The sequence below is a fragment of the Pseudophryne corroboree genome, chromosome 7 (assembly GCF_028390025.1).
Source record: "Pseudophryne corroboree isolate aPseCor3 chromosome 7, aPseCor3.hap2, whole genome shotgun sequence".
Lineage (NCBI taxonomy): Eukaryota > Metazoa > Chordata > Amphibia > Anura > Myobatrachidae > Pseudophryne > Pseudophryne corroboree.
This window is the reverse complement of record NC_086450.1, coordinates 383,758,665-383,778,878: the sequence shown is the minus strand read 5'-3', so window position 1 is coordinate 383,778,878 and position 20,214 is coordinate 383,758,665. Positions and strand designations below refer to the sequence as shown.

General features: G+C 44.9%; 1 protein-coding gene and 1 pseudogene across 1 annotated transcript in view; both read left to right on the top strand.

Moving 5' to 3' along the window:
- Positions 1-20,214, top strand: part of IL4R (interleukin 4 receptor) — a 378,782-nt gene that overhangs the window by 352,793 nt on the left and 5,775 nt on the right. Inside the window, exons 8-9 of the mRNA XM_063934581.1 lie at positions 12,494-12,572; positions 17,298-17,368. Coding sequence (XP_063790651.1) covers positions 12,494-12,572; positions 17,298-17,368 — 150 coding nt within the window. The remainder of the gene's footprint in view (positions 1-12,493; positions 12,573-17,297; positions 17,369-20,214) is intronic.
- On the top strand, positions 10,072-10,190 carry LOC134946387 (5S ribosomal RNA; annotated as a pseudogene).

Here is a 20,214-nt window from a genome sequence, read left to right as displayed (position 1 = left end):
TTTCTGGACTGTGTCCAGAATCATCCCTAGGCACAGCAGACGTGTCGTCGGGATCAGCTGCGATTTTGGAATATTTAGAATCCACCCGTGCTGTTGTAGCAGTATCCGAGATAGTGCTACTCCGACCTCCAACTGTTCCCTGGACTATGCCCTTATCAGGAGATCGTCCAAGTAAGGGATAATTAAGACGCCTTTTCTTCGAAGAAGAATCATCATTTCGGCCATTACCTTGGTAAAGACCCGGGGTGCCGTGGACAATCCAAACGGCAGCGTCTGAAACTGATAGTGACAGTTCTGCACCACGAACCTGAGGTACCCTTAGTGAGAAGGGCAAATTTGGGACATAGAGGTAAGCATCCCTGATGTCCCGGGACACTATATAGTCCCCTTCTTCCTGGTTCGTTATCACTGCTCTGAGTGACTCCATCTTGATTTGAACCTTTGTAAGTGTTCAAAAATTTTTTAGAATAAGTCTCACCTAGCCTTCTGGCTTCAGTACCACAATATAGTGTGGAATAATACCCCTTTTCTTGTAGTAGGAGAGGTAATTTAATTATCACCTGCTGGGAATACAGCTTGTGAATTTTTTCCCATACTGCCTCCTTGTCGGAGGGAGACCTTGGTAAAGCAGACTTCAGGAGCCTGCGAAGGGGAAACGTCTCGACATTCCAATCTGTACCCCTGGGATACTACTTGTAGGATCCAGGGGTCCTGTACGGTCTCAGCGCCATGCTGAGAACTTGTCAGAAGCGGTGGAACGCTTCTGTTCCTGGGAATGGGCTGCCTGCTGCAGTCTTCTTCCCTTTCCTCTATCCCTGGGCAGATATGATCTTATAGGGACGAAAGGACTAAGGCTGAAAAGACGGTGTCTTTTTCTGCAGAGATGTGACTTAGGGTAAAAACGGTGGATTTTCCAGCAGTTGCCGTGGCCACCAGGTCCGATGGACCGACCCCAAATAACTCCTCTTCCTTTATACGGCAATACACCTTTGTGCCGTTTGGAATCTGCATCACCTGACCACTGTCGTGTCCATAACATCTTCTGGCAGATATGGACATCGCATTTACTCTTGATGCCAGAGTGCAAATATCCCTCTGTGCATCTCGCATATATAGAAATGCATCCTTTAAATGCTCTATAGTCAATAAAATACTGTCCCTGTCAAGGGTATCAATATTTTTAGTCAGGGAATCCGACCAAGCCACCCCAGCTCTGCACATCCAGGCTGAGGCGATCGCTGGTCGCAGTATAACACCAGTATGTGTGTATATACTTTTTATGATATTTTCCAGCCTCCTGTCAGCTGGTCCTTGAGGACGGCCCTATCTATAGACGGTACCGCCACTTGTTTTGATAAGCGTGTGAGCGCCTTAGCCACCCTAAGGGGTGTTTCCCAACGCGCCCTAACTTCTGGCGGGAAAGGGTATACCGCCCCTAATTTTCTATCGGGGGGAACCCACGCATCATCACACACTTTATTTAATTTATCTGATTCAGGAAAAACTACGGTAGTTTTTTCACATCCCACATAATACCCTCTTTTGTGGTACTTGTAGTATCAGAAATATGTAACACCTCCTTCATTGCCTTTAACGTGTGGCCCTAATAAGGAATACGTTTGTTTATTCACCGTCGACACTGGATTCAGTGTCCCTGTCTGTGTCTGTGTCGACCGACTAAAGTAAACGGGCGTTTTAAAACCCCTGACGGTGTTTTTGAGACGTCTGGACCGGTACTAATTGTTTGTCGGCCGTCTCATGTCGTCAACCGACCTTGCAGCGTGTTGACATTATCACGTAATTCCCTAAATAAGCCATCCATTCCGGTGTCGACTCCCTAGAGAGTGACATCACCATTACAGGCAATTGCTCCGCCTCCTCACCAACATCGTCCTCATACATGTCGACACACACGTACCGACACACAGCACACACACAGGGAATGCTCTGATAGAGGACAGGACCCACTAGCCCTTTGGAGAGACAGAGGGAGAGTTTGCCAGCACACACCAAAAACGCTATAATTATATAGGGACAACCTTATATAAGTGTTTTCCCTTATAGCATCTTTATTATATATTTCTAACGCCAAATTAGTGCCCCCCCTCTCTGTTTTAACCCTGTTTCTGTAGTGCAGTGCAGGGGAGAGCCTGGGAGCCTTCCCTCCAGCCTTTCTGTGAGGGAAAATGGCGCTGTGTGCTGAGGAGATAGGCCCCGCCCCTTTTTCGGCGGCCTCGTCTCCCGCTCTTAACGGATTCTGGCAGGGGTTAAATATCTCCATATAGCCTCCGGAGGCTATATGTGAGGTATTTTTAGCCAAAATAGGTTTTCATTTGCCTCCCAGGGCGCCCCCCTCCCAGCGCCCTGCACCCTCAGTGACTGCCGTGTGAAGTGTGCTGAGAGGAAAATGGCGCACAGCTGCAGTGCTGTGCGCTACCTTTAGAAGACTGAGGAGTCTTCTGCCGCCGATTCTGGACCTCTTCTTACTTCAGCATCTGCAAGGGGGCCGGCGGCAAGGCTCCGGTGACCATCCAGGCTGTACCTGTGATCGTCCCTCTGGAGCTGATGTCCAGTAGCCAAGAAGCCAATCCATCCTGCACGCAGGTGAGTTCACTTCTTCTCCCCTAAGTCCCTCGTTGCAGTGATCCTGTTGCCAGCAGGACTCACTGTAAAATAAAAAACCTAAGCTAAACTTTTCTAAGCAGCTCTTTAGGAGAGCCACCTAGATTGCACCCTTCTCGGCCGGGCACAAAAATCTAACTGAGGCTTGGAGGAGGGTCATAGGGGGAGGAGCCAGTACACACCACCTGATCGTAAAGCTTTACTTTTTGTGCCCTGTCTCCTGCGGAGCCGCTATTCCCCATGGTCCTTTCAGGAACCCCAGCATCCACTAGGACGATAGAGAAATATATATAGTTTATACAGACACAAATGAATGTATTAAAACACTTGTCAATTGCCGTGTTACTGCATGTGAGCGTCCAAGTCCCGTAGACAAAGCAGTAGAGTAAAAATGAATATAGTGTATGCAGACACAACTAATGTGTGAAAGCAGTAATGTAGTTCATTGGTATGTGCAGTATACTGTATGTTTTGTACAATATGAACGTCCAAGTCCCTTAACAGCATAAACAAACACCAATGGGAAGGAATCGCTGCTTACAGTACTTTTACACATGAGCTTCTGTATCTTCCATGAAGCATTGTGGTCAAGCGGTGAAGTCTTCCGCCTCCCATGCTGAGAGTCCCGGGTTCGATTCCCAAAGTACGAGTGTATTTTTTTTTCTGACACTCACTTTATTAGGTTTTTTTTTATCTATTGTAATACAGTATACCTTCACATTCAATAGAAGTGTGCACACATCTAGCCATTACAGCAGAGTACGTTACAAGCTGTTCATGCTATTTAGTACTCAAATGCAAAATACAGTACAGAGATGCTAAGCACAGTGATTTGGCATCCAGGAACTTAGGGAGGAGCTTTTATCTCTCCCCATTATACTTAGAAAGATAACACTTGCCGCTGTACGTTACGAGCTGTTCGTGCTATTTAGTACTCAAATGCAAAATACTGTACAGAGATGCTATGCACAATGATTTGGCATCCAGGAACTTAGGGGGGAGTTTTTATCTCTCCCCATTATACTTAGAAAGATAACACTTGCTGCTGTAGCCTTTACATCAGAGTACGTTACAAGCTGTTTGTGCTACTGTACTTAGGATAAAATAGAAAATACTGTACAGAGATGCTAAGCACAGTGATTTGGCATCCAGGAACTTAGGGAGGAGCCTTTATAGCTCCCCATTATACTTAGAAAGATAACACTTGCCGCTGTACGTTACAAGCTGTTAGTGCTTTTTAGTACTCAAATACAAAATACTGTATAGAGATGCTAAGCACGGTGATTTGGCATCCAGGAACTTAGGGAGGAGCTTTTATCTTTATCTCTATCCATTATCCATAAAGATAACACTTGCTGCTGTAGCCTTTGCAGCAGAGTATGTTACAAGCTGTTCGTGCTATTTAGTACTCAAATACAAAATACTGTATAGAGATGCTAAGCACAGAGATTTGGCATCTAGAAATTTAAGGAGTTTTTATCTCTCCCCATTATACTTAGAAAGATTACACTTGTCGCTGTAGCCTTTACAGCAGAGTACGTTACAAGCTGTTCATGCTATTTAGTACTCAAATACAAAATACTGTATAGAGATGGTAAGCACGGAGATTTGGCATCTAGGAACTTAGGGAGGCATTTTTATCTCTCCCCATTATACTTAGAAAGATAACACTTGCCGATGTAGCCATTACAGCAGAGTACGTTACAAGCTGTTCATGCTATTTAGTACTCAAATACAAAATACTGTACAGAGATGCTAAGCATGGTGATTTGGCATCCAGGAACTTAGGTAGGAGCTTTTATCTTTCCCCATTATGCTTAGAAAGATAACACTTGCAGCTGCAGCCTTTACCACAGAGTATTGTAAGTTACAAGCTGTTCGTGCTATTTAGTACTCAAATACAAAATACTGTACAGAGATGCTAAGTACAGTGATTTGGCATCCAGGAACTTAGGGAGGAGCTTTTATCTCTCCCCATTATACTTAATACTAAGAGATTCGGATGCTCACATATCATCAATAGACCATACTGTACCTGTAACGCGTTTGTTTGCATCTGTATATGCTGTACTATTTGCGTCTGTACTGTATATATTGGGGGTCATTCTGAGATGATCGCTCGCTAGCAGTTTTTAGCAGCCGTGCAAACACTATGCCGCCACCCACTGGGAGTATATTTTAGCTTAGCAGAAGTGCAAACGTTTTTATCGCAGAGCGCCTGCAAAACTATTTTGTGTAGTTTCAGAGTAGCTCAAAACCTACTCAGCGCTTGCGATCACTTCAGACTATTCAGTTCCGGATTTGACGTCACACACCCGCCCAGCGTTTGCCCAGCACACCTGCGGTTTCCCTGGCACGCCTGCGTTTTTCCGAACACTCCCTGAAAAAAGTCAGTTGTCACCCAGAAACGCCCACTTCATGTCAATCACTCTGCGGCAACCAGTGCAACTGAAATGCATCGCTAGACCCTGTGCAAAACTGCATCGTTCGTTGTGCCCGTACGTCGCGCGTGTGCATTGCGCCGCATACACATGCGCAGAACTGACGTTTTTGTAGCCTGATCGCTGTGCTGCAAACAAATGCAGCTAGCAATCAACTCGGAATGACCACCATTGTTATATACTGTATGACATACTGTAGCATATTGTAGTGAAATGAGACGCACCAGTAAAGTAGTTCTTACGCTGTAGTTCAGTATTGTATTTTAATGGAGACCACACGCATGCACACTTGTGATTTTAAAAAGCGACATCTGGTGGATGATCGCAGGTATTACACTCAAAGGTAACGCCAAACGCTCTGTGCGCCTCCCTACGACTAGGCACGCCTCCTTGCGCCCAGGCATGCTGCGTATGCCCGATCGTGACTAACGCCTCAGCCAGCCAAGATAGCGGAGGCTACATATGTATAATTTTGACAGTCATGATGTTGACATTAAGCATGTTGGCATTGCAAAATGTTGACATGTTCACAATGATAGCAAAAGGGAGAAAAAAAGAGACTTTTGTGGGCGCACTCTTAACTTAGAATAATGTATGAAATATTAAAGATTAGTATAAAATTTAACTTTTATTAATAACACAAAGATAAAAAGTAGTCAGTGGTCAATGAAATTGAGATAACAATCAAAAAAATGAAATACTTAGCAATCAATTGCTGATACTAGATAGAACAATGAAATACTAAAATACAATTAGTAATAATCAAATGCTAATATTAGCATGATAAATTCCGGCTGCCGAAGTCCAGAGTGTCGTAAGGGATTAACCCAGATAGGTTAAGAGACAGATGAGACACCTAAATATACTAGCCCTGCGTTAATATGCGATTAGAATACCTGATAGAGATTTAGGTATATACAGGCAAATGAACGTGATGTACCCAGCTGTCATGAGGAAAAAGAGAACAGTAGGAAACAAGATGGCAGAGTGAATCTGCTGTCAGTGTTAGACTCTGAGCGTAATAGGCCAGTCTAAACTCTACTAAACTGAGTCTTCCTCAAGAGTCGCCCACTTGAGTACTGACCCAGCCCTACACCAGCCCTACACCGATTAGCTTCCAAGAAGGATCAGGAAGTGATCAAGCCCGGTATACGGGTGAAACGCGTCTTCCGACCCCTTCACCTGTCGCTGCCCGACGCCTTTCCAGCCCAGAAGCGTCATCCATCTCCAGAACGACTGTGACCTATTGCGCTACGAGGTTGGGGCTCTCCCAGACCATGATCTAGCCCTTGATCCAGAGAGTCCTATTGCATCACAGGACGTCCACATCTGTCCGCGGTTTGTGCTTTCCAACCGGGCGGCCACGCACCATCCTCTACTGATGGGGACACACTGCCTTTGGCTATAGGACTTTCCATCTGATATTCGCTGCCACAGACCGACTGCAGCACGAGACATCCATATCCACCTGCGCCCTGTACCTTTCCAGCACGGCCGCCACCAGGCCCGGTGCCACCCACTCAGAATAGGGATGCAAAGCAGGTAGGCGCCGGACTGGAGAGGCGCTCCCCCTGCTTTGCATCCCTGCTGAGCGCTTGTCCCCTCTGCAGCCGGCTGCTGTGCCTTTCACACTGACAGACAGCGGCGCCGGCAACTTGTAGCCTCCTCCTCCCCACTCCCCTGTGACAGCGGCAGTGTTCGGCTGTTAGGGGGCGGAGCTACGCTGTGTTGAGGGGGCGGGGCTACACAGGGCCTACGGGGGCGCAGCTACACTGGACCAGGCACCTACAGAGTGATCTTGCCAGCCAGCGATTGTAAGTACGCTTTAGGGAACCAGAACTGTTATATGGATGAAATAGTGATGTGGCATGGAAGTCAATGTCCCTCCTGTGATTACTTCTGATGCAGTAGCTGTCATTTACCACTTGTTTAAATGGAATGCTTTGTTCCCCAGTTCTCCAAAGTGTCCTACCCAGGTATGTAGTAGACACAGCAGCTCCCACATGTGTACTACTGTATGTCAAACATAAAAACATTGTGCTCTTTTAATAGTTTATACAGTTTTATCCTATTAGGAGAAGGCTTTGCAATTTTGCTGTCTGCCGTAATGTGTAAAAAGGGGACGCTGTCTGCCGTAATGTGTAAAAAGGGGACGCTGTCTGCCGTAATTTGTAAAAAGGGGACGCTGTCTGCCGTAATGTGTAAAAAGGGGACGCTGTCTGCCGTAATGTGTAAAAAGAGGACGCTGTCTGCCGTAATGTGTAAAAAGGGGGACGCTGTCTGCCGTAATGTGTAAAAATGGGGACGCTGTCCGCCGTGATGTGTAACAATGGGGATGCTGTCTGCCGTAATGTGTAAAGAGGGGGACGCTGTCTGCCGTAATGTGCAAAAAGGGGACGCTGTCTGCCGTAATGTGTAAAAAGGGGACGATGTCTGCCGTAATGTGTAAAAAGGGGACGCTGTCTGCCGTAATGTGTAAAAAGGGGACGCTGTCTGCTGTAATGTGTAAACAGGTGCTGTCTGCCATAATGTGTAAAAAAGGGGATGATGTCTGCCGTAATGTGTAAAAAGGGAGACGCTGTCTGCCATAATGTGTAAAAAGGGGACAATGTCTGCCGTAATGTGTAAAAAGGGGGACGCTGCCTGCCGTAATGTGTAAAAAGTGGACGCTGCCTGCCGTAATGTGTAAAAAGGGGACGCTGTCTGCCGTAATGTGTAAAAAGGGGACGCTGTCTGCCGTAATGTGTAAAAAGGGGGACTGTCCGCCGTAATGTGTAAAAGGGTCTCTACCTGGTGTAGTGGCGCTACTGTGCGGCGTAACTTGAATAATGTAGACTACTGCGCACCGTAATATGAATTGGTATTATTTTGCGGCCACACCCCTTCCCCATGAAGCCCTATATTTTTTGCGCGTACCTACGGCTCGCGCTGCCCTATTTTACATAAAGTGGGGGGCACCAATGCCGTTTCTTGCACACAGCGCTAAAATGTCTAGTTACGGCATTGATTTGTGTTATGCACACTATCATCTGCCATTTCTATGTTTCTATTAAGTCCATCCAAAGTAGTGCTTGAAATTTTCTCCAAGGACATTGTGACTTAATTTCCTTTTCCTGTGTGGCCTTCACTATACGCTGAACCACCATCTGGACCACAAGGGCGGGATGTACTAATATGTTACACTGCACTGAGCTGGTTGCACTGTGCTAATAGCCCTCTTATTGCTCCGAAGCCCCCACCCTCCGCCTCCTACTCCCCCGGAGCAGCACTGCCGCCTCCCACCTCTCCCCTCCCTGGTAAGTGAGGACACCCAGGAGCAAACATCCCCCCCTCTTCCACCATCTCCTGCTCTCTCCACAGCCTCCTCCTTTCCCGGCCACGCAGCGACACCAGAGCCACACACACTCTTCCCGCCCAGTGCTGGCTGCAGGCGGCAGCGAGTGAGCGGATGATGGGAAGTCATGGAGCCATGGCCAGTCAAAGGCGCATCTATCCACCTGGGCGACACTCCCCTTCCTATTGTGTAATGTCACTGTGGTGCCCAGCATTGCTTCCTTCCGATCGGGGTATGACGGGATCAGTCTGAGCTAGGCCCCAGACTGTTACCAAATGTAGCGCCTGAGAACGGATCTATAATACGTCCCTGGGTCACTCACCCCGGTGTAATGAGAGCCGCCATGTCGGCGCAGTCTGCATGTAATGCCTCTGCTGTGCACGGTGCTGTCACGCCAGGGTGTAGGAAAGGGACAATCTGTGTGGTGTGTACGTGTCTGTTGGGGTCACTGCGATAACACCGCATTGGAGCGGTAAGAGGGCTATAAGCGCAACGTAATATCTTAGTACATCCTGCCCATAGCCTTAATAAAAACTACTGTACATGGAGGTGTTCAAATGTGCTGTGCCTCAACGGGTGGTCTTCTCATCTTCCACCAGAAGCATGCTTGTAACGCCTGGTTCCAGATTATTCTTCATATAATGCCTTTGGCGAGCGTTGTGCCTTTTTCAGTTATGGGAGGGCGCAAAATTATAGTTTGCAGGGGGGCGCTGAACGCCCTAGCACCGGCCCTGGCCGCCACGTTCATTTCCCTCACTGACGGTGATACAATGTAATATGATTCAGGACATTCCATCTGACAATCGCTACTGGTAATATCAGTATTTCTCAAATATTCATTGTCTACATTTCAAGTTTGTCCTATCTTTAATGGTAGAATTATCTAATTATCATCTGCGTGGACTGTTTTCTCCATATTTATCAGCTTCCCCAGCAACTATCAGTTCATCAAAATATTATTGTATATGCACATATGCCTATGTGCTAACTAGCACCTAACTATTAAGAACAATACTTGTCATGTTTGGAGTTATCTATCTAATTTGACTATACCTATCTTTGCAGACATTCATTTGTATTGTTTATATGCACTCACAGCTTCATAGCTACTGTCTGTGCATTCGCTACATTGTTATTCTTTCCTTTGACTTATATTTTCAACTATAGATACTTTCAAATACTTCTATCTGCTACATGCTACATGAGTATCACTGTTGTGGAAACCTCAAAGTACATATCATAGGTTCACAGTCATTATCGGTGCATTTGCTACATTGTTATTCTTCCCTTTTGGGCTTTTACCTTCCATTTTAGATACTTGTTAGACTCCTATATCTGGCTTCAGAACAATACTGCTCTAGAAATGATCAGTTATTCAATATCAATCCAACCAGCTGATTCAAGAATGTTACAATATTTTGCTTTATTACAGCAGCTGATAACATATTAACGAGATTTGATACTTTATTGCTACAGTATTATTGGTCATATGCTTCTTTCACTTTTTTTCAGCCTTTATCTATCTTTCATGGGCTCTCACCATTGATTCAGGGATCACCCCAGTCTAACATTGGCAGCAGATCCATCTTATCTCCGTTGTCTTTTCTTTTGATGCTGTAAAATTCGTGAACTCTCATCAGTGATTCCAGAGCATCCGATTATTGTTTATTTCTTCTCTACTATCATACCACACTGGTAACGCCCAAAGCCGTCCGATCTTGGAAGCTAATCGGTGTTGGGCTGGGTCAGTACTCAAGTGGGCGACTCTTGAGGAAGACTCAGTTTAGTAGAGTTTAGACTGGCCTATTACGCTCAGAGTCTAACACTGACACCAGATTCACTCTGCCATCTTATTTCCTACTGTTCTCTTTTTCCTCATGACAGCTGGGTACATCACGTTCATTTGCCTGTATATACCCAAATCTCTATCAGGTATTCTAATCGCATATTAACGCAGGGCTAGTATATTTAGGAGTCTCATCTGTCTCTTAACCTATCTGGGTTAATCCCTTACGACACTCTGGACTTCGGCAGACGGAATTTATCATGCTAATATTAGCATTTGATTATTACTAATTGTATTTTAGTATTTCATTGTTCTATCTAGTATCAGCAATTGATTGCTACTTATTTCATTTTTTTTTATTGTTATCTCAATTTCATTGACCACTGACTACTTTTTATCTTTGTGTTATTAATAAAAGTTAAATTTTATACTAATCTTTAATATTTCATACATTATTCTAAGTTAAGTCTCTTTTTTCTCCCTTTTGCTGTCTCAAGTTGCTATATTGACTCAGGGTGCACCACCAAATAAAAATTAGAAAACTGGGTTTTCTCTCTATCTTTCTATTTTGGTTACTACATTGATACTTAATACCTACTACATACCGCTGCGGTATTCCCCCAAATACATGTTCACAATGATGACACATGAAACGCCAACATTCTGCATGGAACGCCAGCGGAGGTTTAGGCAATAAGGGGAGGGATAGGGGTTAGCAATATTCACCTCCGGAAGTGCCATAGATCTGCCGGAAGCCCTCATTAGCTATCTGCAGTATGCGGAAGACAACACTCAAGCCTCCGGATCCGTAGTAACAGGTAAGTCACAATAAGACCAACAGGGACATTTCATCAGTGTTGTCAAAATGAATGTCAACAAAATATACGACACCCAGGTTATACCAATATTAATAATGTTAATAATGATATTAAATCACAAAGCTCAGTGATAGATCAGTTATAGGCAAATTTGGTTAATTTTTGTTGTGAGCCAATTAACCTACCAGTATATTTTTGGATTGTGGGAGGAAGATGGAGTACCCAGAGGAAACCCACACAAGCACAGCGAGAATATACACAGTTAGGGCCGTGGTGAGATTCAAACCCATGAGGTCAGTGCTGTGAGGCGGTAATGCTAACCATTGCACCATCTGTACTGCCCTACATTTTGGGCCTTCAGATGGAGAACCACATGCTGCTGATTGTATCTGATAATATTCCAAACTGAATAATGACTGGATATGTTGGTAAATACAATTGGCAGATGTTCCCTCACAGCTTTGTTTGCAGTCATCTTAAAGCCGGGTACTCACTGAAGTGATGTGTACACGGACAATATGCCGATACACATCAGAATGATGTGATGATGTCATTACATTGCACGGCGCCGCATGTCATATCATCCGGTTGGCCATGTAGCATGGCTGACCGGACAATATCGTATTGTAACCGTGAGGGTGCGCAGATTGAGGGTACACACTGCCCGATCCAGCCAATATATCATTCTGATTCTGAAACTACATATCAGGCCAAGATGGCTCTAATGTGTACCCGACATAACAGACTACAGCTGTGCTACAAATTAGTTGGCTGAAGTGCTAAGTTTGGCCAGAGAGGCATGGTTAGCCCAAGCTGCAGTATCATTCCGTTAGTGGAAATTAGTTGCATTCTCTCCCGAAAGACTCTCAAATCTGAGGTGGCTCTCCTGACAGCCAGGAAAAGTAGGCAAGTCTCCCAGGGGCCATCCGCTGCCGCCTTCTTCCGAGTGAATTGGGTGTTCTCTGGCAGCTAGATGATATAGCTTTGTCCTTGAGTGCAGCAAGCCCCTTGTGGGCTCGGTAGCGAGCTGCCCATGTCACAGGTTCTATTCCCATTCTGTGGGTGTCGTGGAAGCAGGAATAGAGCCTGTTGGTCGTCATGCCGACCGTCGGGATGGTGAGGGGGCGGGATGTAGGGGGAGGTGTAGTGACCGTCAGTCTTCTGGCGTCGGTCACATAACTGCAACCCGTAGGTTACATGACTGCTCACATAAAAGGACCCTAGTGCATGTGCTTGTGTGATAAATGATGTAGACAGTAGGTTTCAGTTGACCAGTATTGAATGTCAATGATTTTCTGATCAGTGCTGCATAATATGGTGACACTACAGTGTATAAATAAACAACAATGAATATTCTATATTTATATAAAATAATGTGTTGCTGGCTTTCTTTTACTTATTATAGAATCTATCTAAGCATTGTACGGTTGCCAATTGTTCTCCTAAATCAGTGTTTTGTTTTTTTTACTGTAATTCCAATATTTATTAACAGCTATAAGAAGAGATGGTGGAATAATATCCCAGATCCTGGGAAAAGTCACCTGGTGTTTACCTTGCTGCATACATCACAGGTTAGTCCAAACTGGTGGTTAATATAATGACTGGGTGCAATCACCTACAACTCATCATTAGCAACGATCATTAACAAGCACCTGCACCATACTTAGCTAAAGCTGGTCACACATCTAAACATTATCTTTCCAACCAGCCAACTGGTAATGTATGTGAGATTGTCACTTGCTCCCATACATAGCCAGATTTTCTGTCTGGTTAGAAAATAGGAATTTAATACCTAACGGTAACTCCTTTTCTCCTAGTTCGTAGTGGATACTGGGGTCTTGTACTTTAGTACCATGGTGTATAGATCGGGTCCACTGGAGCCCGGCCCTTTAAAACCTTTTAGGGTATGTATATGTGTTCTGGCTCGTCCCCTCTATGCCCCTCCTACCAGACTCAGTCTAGTGAAACTGTGCCTGAGGAGACGGGCATAACATGAGAGAAGAACAATACAACAGCGATGAGGCAACAAACCAACACACAACCAGAAATGAAAGGAGGGCGCTAATCAGAACAGAGGATAGCAACACCAACCTAACCAGGATAGCACAGCCATCCCAACAACATAAGGGACCGCAACGCCGGTCCAACCAAATACTTACACAGGTAAGCAGGAACAAAGCACTGAGGCGGGTGCCCAGTATCCACTACGGACTAGGAGAAAAGGAATTACCGGTAGGTATTAAATTCCTATTTTCTATTACGTCCTAGTGGATACTGGGGTCTTGTACTTTAGTACCATGGGGAAGTCACAAAGCTCCCAAATGGGTGGGAGAGTGCTGTGACCCCTGTAAAACCGCCTGACCAAACTGTAGGTCATCCTTGGCCAAGGTATTGAACCTGTAGAATTTAACAAATGTGTTCGAACCAGACCAAGTTGCAGCCCAACCATTGTAGGGCTGAGACACCCCGGGCAGCCGCCCAGGAATACCACACCGACCTTGTCGAGTGAGCCTCAATAGACGTCGGCAAAGGCAGAGCCGCCGTCGAAGTATATGCCTGTTGAATGGTCAACCGGAGCCAGTGAGCAATAGATTGCTTGAAGCCAGTCGACCAATCTTGGAGGCATCGTAAAGGACAAACAGCGAGTCAGATTTCCGATGGTGGGTCGTCCTTTTGACATAAATCTTCAGAGCCCTGACCACATCCAAGGACTCAGGACCAACGGAAGTGTCAGACAACACTGGAACCACGATAGGTTGATTCACATGAAAAGCTGACATAACTTTCTTCAAAAACTGAAGACGGGTCCTAAGTTCCGCCCTGTCTGCATGAAATATCAAATGAGGGCTTTTACAGGATAAGGCCCCCAATTCAGAGACACGTCTGGCAGACGCCAATGCTAATAACATCACCGTCTTTCAGGGGAGAAATTTTAACTCCACCCTATGTAAGGGTTCAAACCAGTCCATTTGGAGAAAGGACAGAACCACATTGAGGTCCCACGGAGCCGTGGGAGGCACAAAGGACGGTTGCATATGAAGAATTACCTTTAGGAAAGTCTGTACTACTGGCAACATGGCAAGTTGTTTCTGGAAGAAAATAGAGAGCGCAGAAATCTGGACTTTGATGGAGCCTAACCGTAGGCCCATATCCACTCCCACTTGCAGGAAAAGTAGAAAACGACCAATTCTAAATTCCATGGGAGAAACCTTTCTACCTTCACACCAGGAAACACACTGTTTCCAGATACGATGATAATGTTTTGACGTAACCATCTTCCTGGCCTGGACCATGGTGGAAATGACCCGGGAGGGAAGACCCTTTCTAACATGAATTTCCCTCTCGACTTTCAAGCCTACAAAAGTCTGGATAGACAAACGGACCTTGTTGAAGTAGATCATTTTGGAGCGGCAGACGCCAGGGATCTGCCAGAGCCATGGCTAGGAGGTCCGAGTACCACGCCCATCGAGGCCCATCCAGGGCAATTAGAATTGCTTGAACGCTTTCCCTTCTTAGTCTATTGAGAATCCCTGGGATTAGCAGTAGAGGAGGGAACAGGTAAACAAACTGGTACATCCACGGAGTCGTCAGTGCGTCCACTGCTACAGCCTGTGGATCCCTTGTTTTGGAACAGTAATGGCATAGCTTCTTGTTGAGTCAACAAGCCATCAGATCTATCTGCGGACAGCCCCACCGGTGAATTAACAGTTGAAACACCTGGGGATGTAGGCCCCATTCCCCCGGATGGAGGTCGTGCCTGCAGAGGAAGTCTGCTTCCCAGTTGTCGACTCCTGGAATGCATATGGCTGAGATGGCCCTTGCGTTGGCCTCTGCCCAGAGGAGGATTTTTTACACCTCTCGCATCGCCGTTCTGCTACTTGTTCCCCCTTGTCAGTTTATGTACGCCACCACCGTGGCGTTGTCCGACTGAACCTGGATCGCCTGATCCTTCAGTAGATGAGAAGCCTGCAGAAGGGCATTGTAAATTGCCCTGAGTTCCAGGATGTTTATCGGCAGAGCAGATTCCTTTCTCGACCATGTCCCCTGGAACTGGGCCCCTTGGGTTACAGCCCCCCAAACCCAGAGGCTGGCATCCATTGTCAGTAGAATCCACAAGTGGATGTTGAAATGCCTGCCATCCACCAGGTGAGGAACTTGTAGCCACCATAATAGAGAAATCTGGGCATTTGGAGAAAAGGTCACTTCCTGATGCATGTGAAGGTGAGATCCCGACCATTTGTCCAGCAGATCCACCTGAAATGTTCGGGCATGAAATCTGCCGTATTGAATTGCCTCATAAGCAGCCACCATCTTGTCCAGTAATCGGATGCAAAGATGTATGGTGTATGGATACGCTGCGAGGACTGAGCACCAAGCGAACCATAGCCTGGATAGTCAAGGCCTTGACAATTGGGAGAAACACCTTTTGAGACACTGTATCCAGGATCATACCCATGAACTGAAAACGTTGGGTAGGTTCCAGGTGAGATTTCTGAAAATGTAGGATCCACCCATGAGCCGTAAGCAGGCGAGTCGTCAGATCGATGCTGAGCAGCAGACGTTCCCTGGACACAGCTTTTATCAGGAGATCGTCCAAGTAGGGGACTATATTTACTCCCATCATGCGCAGTTGCAGCATCATTTACTCAACGACCTTGGTGAAGACCCTCGGAGCTGTGGATAATCCGAAGGGTAAGGCCTGAAACTTGAAATGGTCTTCTCTGTTGTAGAAGCTTTAATAAATGTACTCCTGTGTATGTATGTTTGTGACTGCATGTAGATGTATATGTGTGGACTGTAGTGTGCCGCAGGGAGGAAAGGATGGAATGTTCTCCCCTGCTATTCACACGATGCCATCCCAGCAGCTGCGGAAGGGATGTACGCAAACCCTGCGTAACATAAAATGGGGCGTGAAGTGTAACCACATCCCTTTTAATGTACGCGCAGAAGGCTTGCGCACAATGAAGTGTCAGATACATTCCAACATGCATTTATCAAAAAGGATCAGACAAGGGCTATTCAATGAATGGCCAAATCCGACTGTCGGATTTGAGCAAAATCTGACTGTCGGATTTGGCCGTTCCCGGTATCCTGTCCAGCAGCTACCGGGTGCGCTGACAGCGGCGGCAGGGGGAGCAGAGAGTGGCGGCCGGCGGGGGGAGCAGAGAGCGGCGGCCGGCAGGGGGAGTTGAGATCGGCGGCCGGCGGGGTGGGGGAGCTGGCGGCGGGGGGGAGGCGCTGCAGGGAGAGAGGTGCCTGGCAGAGGGACGGCTGTCAAGGTACCTCTCATCCCCGATCCCCACAGCCCGCCGCACGGATCCCCATCTCCTCACCTCAATTCGACTTGTTTTCAAGTCGGATTGAGTTTGTCGGAAAGGGGGCCAAAACCTGTCGGATTTGGCCTCATTTCCCATAGAAACACACGGATCGGTGGCTATTCTGCCGATCCACGCGTTTTCCGACAAGTCGGGAATTCCCGACTTGTCGGAAAAAAAACTGCACATTTTCAATAGGTCGGAACCCCTTCCGACCGAAATCTGTTGGAAGCTGCCATCTTTCCAACAAGACGGCAGCTTCCGACAGCTATTGAATACACCCCAATAACCCCATCCTGTGCTGCACCACAGCTTGTTATAGCTTCATGGGTTGGTCACACTCAAGGGCGTAGCTACCATAGGTGCAGGGAGTGCAGCTGCTATGGGGGCCCAAAGCTGAGAGGGGCCCACATTTAACGTCAAAGTTACATGTATTATACATTTATCACCGTTGGTTGATAAAAAGATTTGCCTTCGGACCAACAATATATGTAGTAATGCCCCTGGTCCTGCTCATTGTAATGTGGAATACAGTGAACTGGACTGAGGGTATTAAAATATTACATAATATAAACTAGTGCAATGTAATATAGTATAATATGAACTGGGAACACTGTATGTGATAATGTGAATTGGTAATACTTTGTTGCATGTTGTGTACTCGCAGCCTTACAATGTGACATACTGTAATGTGAACTAGGGCATTACTATGAGGAAGAATATAAACTAAGACACTACTATGGTTCAGAAAATGAACAAAGACACGATTATGGGCTTAATATTAAAAACTCCAGTGGTCTCTCTCTAATCATTGGGGACCACAAAGTTCTGGCTACGGCCCTGGTCACACATTTTTTTTAAATAAAGCAGAAATCCTGCCTGTGCTCCTGTAAAGATAAAAATATACAAACTGCCAACTGTAAACGCTTTAATGAATGTTCATTAATATCTGATGAGGTTTAAATAATTGTCTTTCTTTAGGTACCACTGTTAAAATCAGACACGAATTGCAACATTTTACCGATTGAGAACAAAAGTACTAAAACTATTTAGTAAGTACAACCATATTTTTCTGTTTAATTAACTTTTACTATCAGCTGCAATATCAAAACTACATTGTGTCAGTAGCTGCAGCTCAGTGGAAGCTTATGTAAAAATTAAATAAATCTATTCAATTGGGGAATGTTCTATCGGACTAATGCATCGCAGGATTCAGCCAAGGAAATCTTTAAAGTTTCAATTCACACCCTGTAAAGGTGCAAGCAAAAATAAGCACGATGGCCATACCTCAATAAAGGTGCGCAGGTGCAGATTGCAAAGTTTCAGATGGAATCTTGCACTTCATTAAATCTACGGAAACCCCCAGTAGGCCGCACTGCCAAGTGCCACCCCCTCCTCAAGGGATCAGGTTCCAGACTATGCTCTTGAATTATTCATTATAAATATGTTACATTATACTGCACAGAACTGTGGTGTATTTTCCACAGTACATTGCTGTTATTACTCTGGCACGTTATCATGCATGCACATGCACTAGCAGTATTTACTATATATATTTATCTAGGAGCCCAAACCATGCTCTCTCTAATGGTTAGCCAAGTCTCTAAGGAAGTCTCTGAGCAGCCCGGTGAGCTCTTCATGCCCCAATCCAACACTGACTGTTGGTATCATTTGATTACACTTGAGAAATTATGAAATAGTCCCATGATCTCCATGTAATAGTATTATGTACATAGAAACTAGAGATTAACACAATCGGTTTAACCAGCGTCCTTCCAATGGCCCATTCATTTGGATAGATATGTATGCTACATTTAGAAACAAATAGGATATAAAATGAATGGATTATTGACATAAATGGATCACCCCATTATGCTTTTCCACATATCAATAAAGATTTAGTGAATCTGTATTGCTTTGTGATCAGCACAGTAAATCCCGAGAACTCCCCTAACCACCAACCAATCACAATGCTACTAGCATGGGAAAAAGCTTGTGATTGGCTGGGAGGCTTCTTCCCTTTGTGTTTTTTTCATTTATTTCCACTGGATTATAAAAATAATTATCAGGGATTAAAAGAGCACACCCATTGGATCACAGATTAAGGATTTCTATTATGGATTACAATAATTCCTTTGAAGTATTCAAATAACTGATTTCAATTCTTTTCCATAGCATTACAAAATAATAACCTTTACCATGGATTATAAGAAGATACATTGAAATATAGATTAAATATGTTACACGTGGATTACAATAAGAATAATTTGATTACAAATGCATATGCTTTTGCAATAGATAAAATAAAAATGATTAAATAATTGTGTTGTATTCACAATGTATTACTATAACTGTATCTTGTGAACGACGAGAATCCAAAATGTCCTCTTTTCCTGAAAGTTCCTGTGCTGTAGCTTATTCCCTGAGAGAACTCCACTTATAAAATAAGCTATTATGGTAATGTTCCAAAAATTGCAAAAATTAAAGTTCATGAATAAAAACATTACAAAAGACACACTAGGAATAATTAAAACAAATGCAGTTGTAGCACACTTTTCAAATATGCTGGCACTTTTTAAAGAGTAGATAATTTTATAACGCCATCCTCATTTACCATCTGTTACACTCCCTGTGAGGAAGTACCGACAGCATTTAAGGTCTCACAAGCAGGGCCCTTTCTACCCTTTATCTCATGTTTGCAGCTCATTTTCTGAACCTTTGTTTGTATTTGTCTAATTTTATATTTATTTATCTTTGTATGGCTGTGTACACATGGCGCGATGCGCCACACAGCCCGACATTGACTCTCTCTCTCTCTATGTATATACATAGTCAATGTTGGGCTGCCTGCACAGTCTATTTCTCCTTGCGATGCCGATTCCGCGGGACTGCGCATTGGCATCGCAAGGACTATATACACGGTGCAATATGCGCTATATTTTCTAACGATTTTGACCATATAATCAAAATCAAAAGAAATATTGCACCGTGTGTACACAGCCTATGACTTATATGCACTGTGGAATTTAGTGGCTCATTACAGATAATTAATGATCTGTATATGCACTCTCTTTATAATGCCATCATCGCTGTAAGGCCCGCTTTGGCCTGTGTTATATATTACTGTAGGGCTGTAGGGATATAAGAAGAGAACACTGTAATAACAGGAATAAGATTCTTATTTTCCCATCTGCCAGTACATGACAAGACTGTTTTCACTTGTCCCAATCTATAGAAATTAATTTTTGTTAGTGAAACATTAACACTACTTAACTGTGCATTCTCATATTTAGGGCGCTATGCAATTAGCCCCGATGCAAATTTGGAAAGTAAAAACGTCCGTATATCGCGATTAATGACCGATGGTTATTATTGCGGTATCCATTTAGAGGTTTTTGTCAGCTGAAATTGGACCCACCATCCCATGAAAACACACGGGATCGGGGATAAGTCCCCGATCCCGTGTGTTATTGCGGCTCCGCCGGCTGCTTAATGGGGATTATGCTTCGGGTGCCTGAGGCAACCCAAAGCATAATCCCAGATAAATACCGGTATCGCACAATAACAGAGCCGGCATCGGGGCACATAGGATCATCGCCCCCGGCGATCCTACTAGCAGCGGTAAAGTACAGCTGCTAATAGGGGATACGGTCAATTTACCTACAATCAAAATCCCGACGATCAAAATACCGACATCCATTGACCGATGGTCAAAATACCGACATGGTCAAAATGATGACATTTAAAATACCAACATGGTCAAAATATCAACATTTAAAATGCCGACAAGTCAAAAAGTCGATATGAGTTTTTCATGTTCTTTTTCATTAAAACTGACTTGTTCATACTTTACCATCCCAGTGGACCTGAAGGGGGAATATAATAGTGTGCCGAGCGC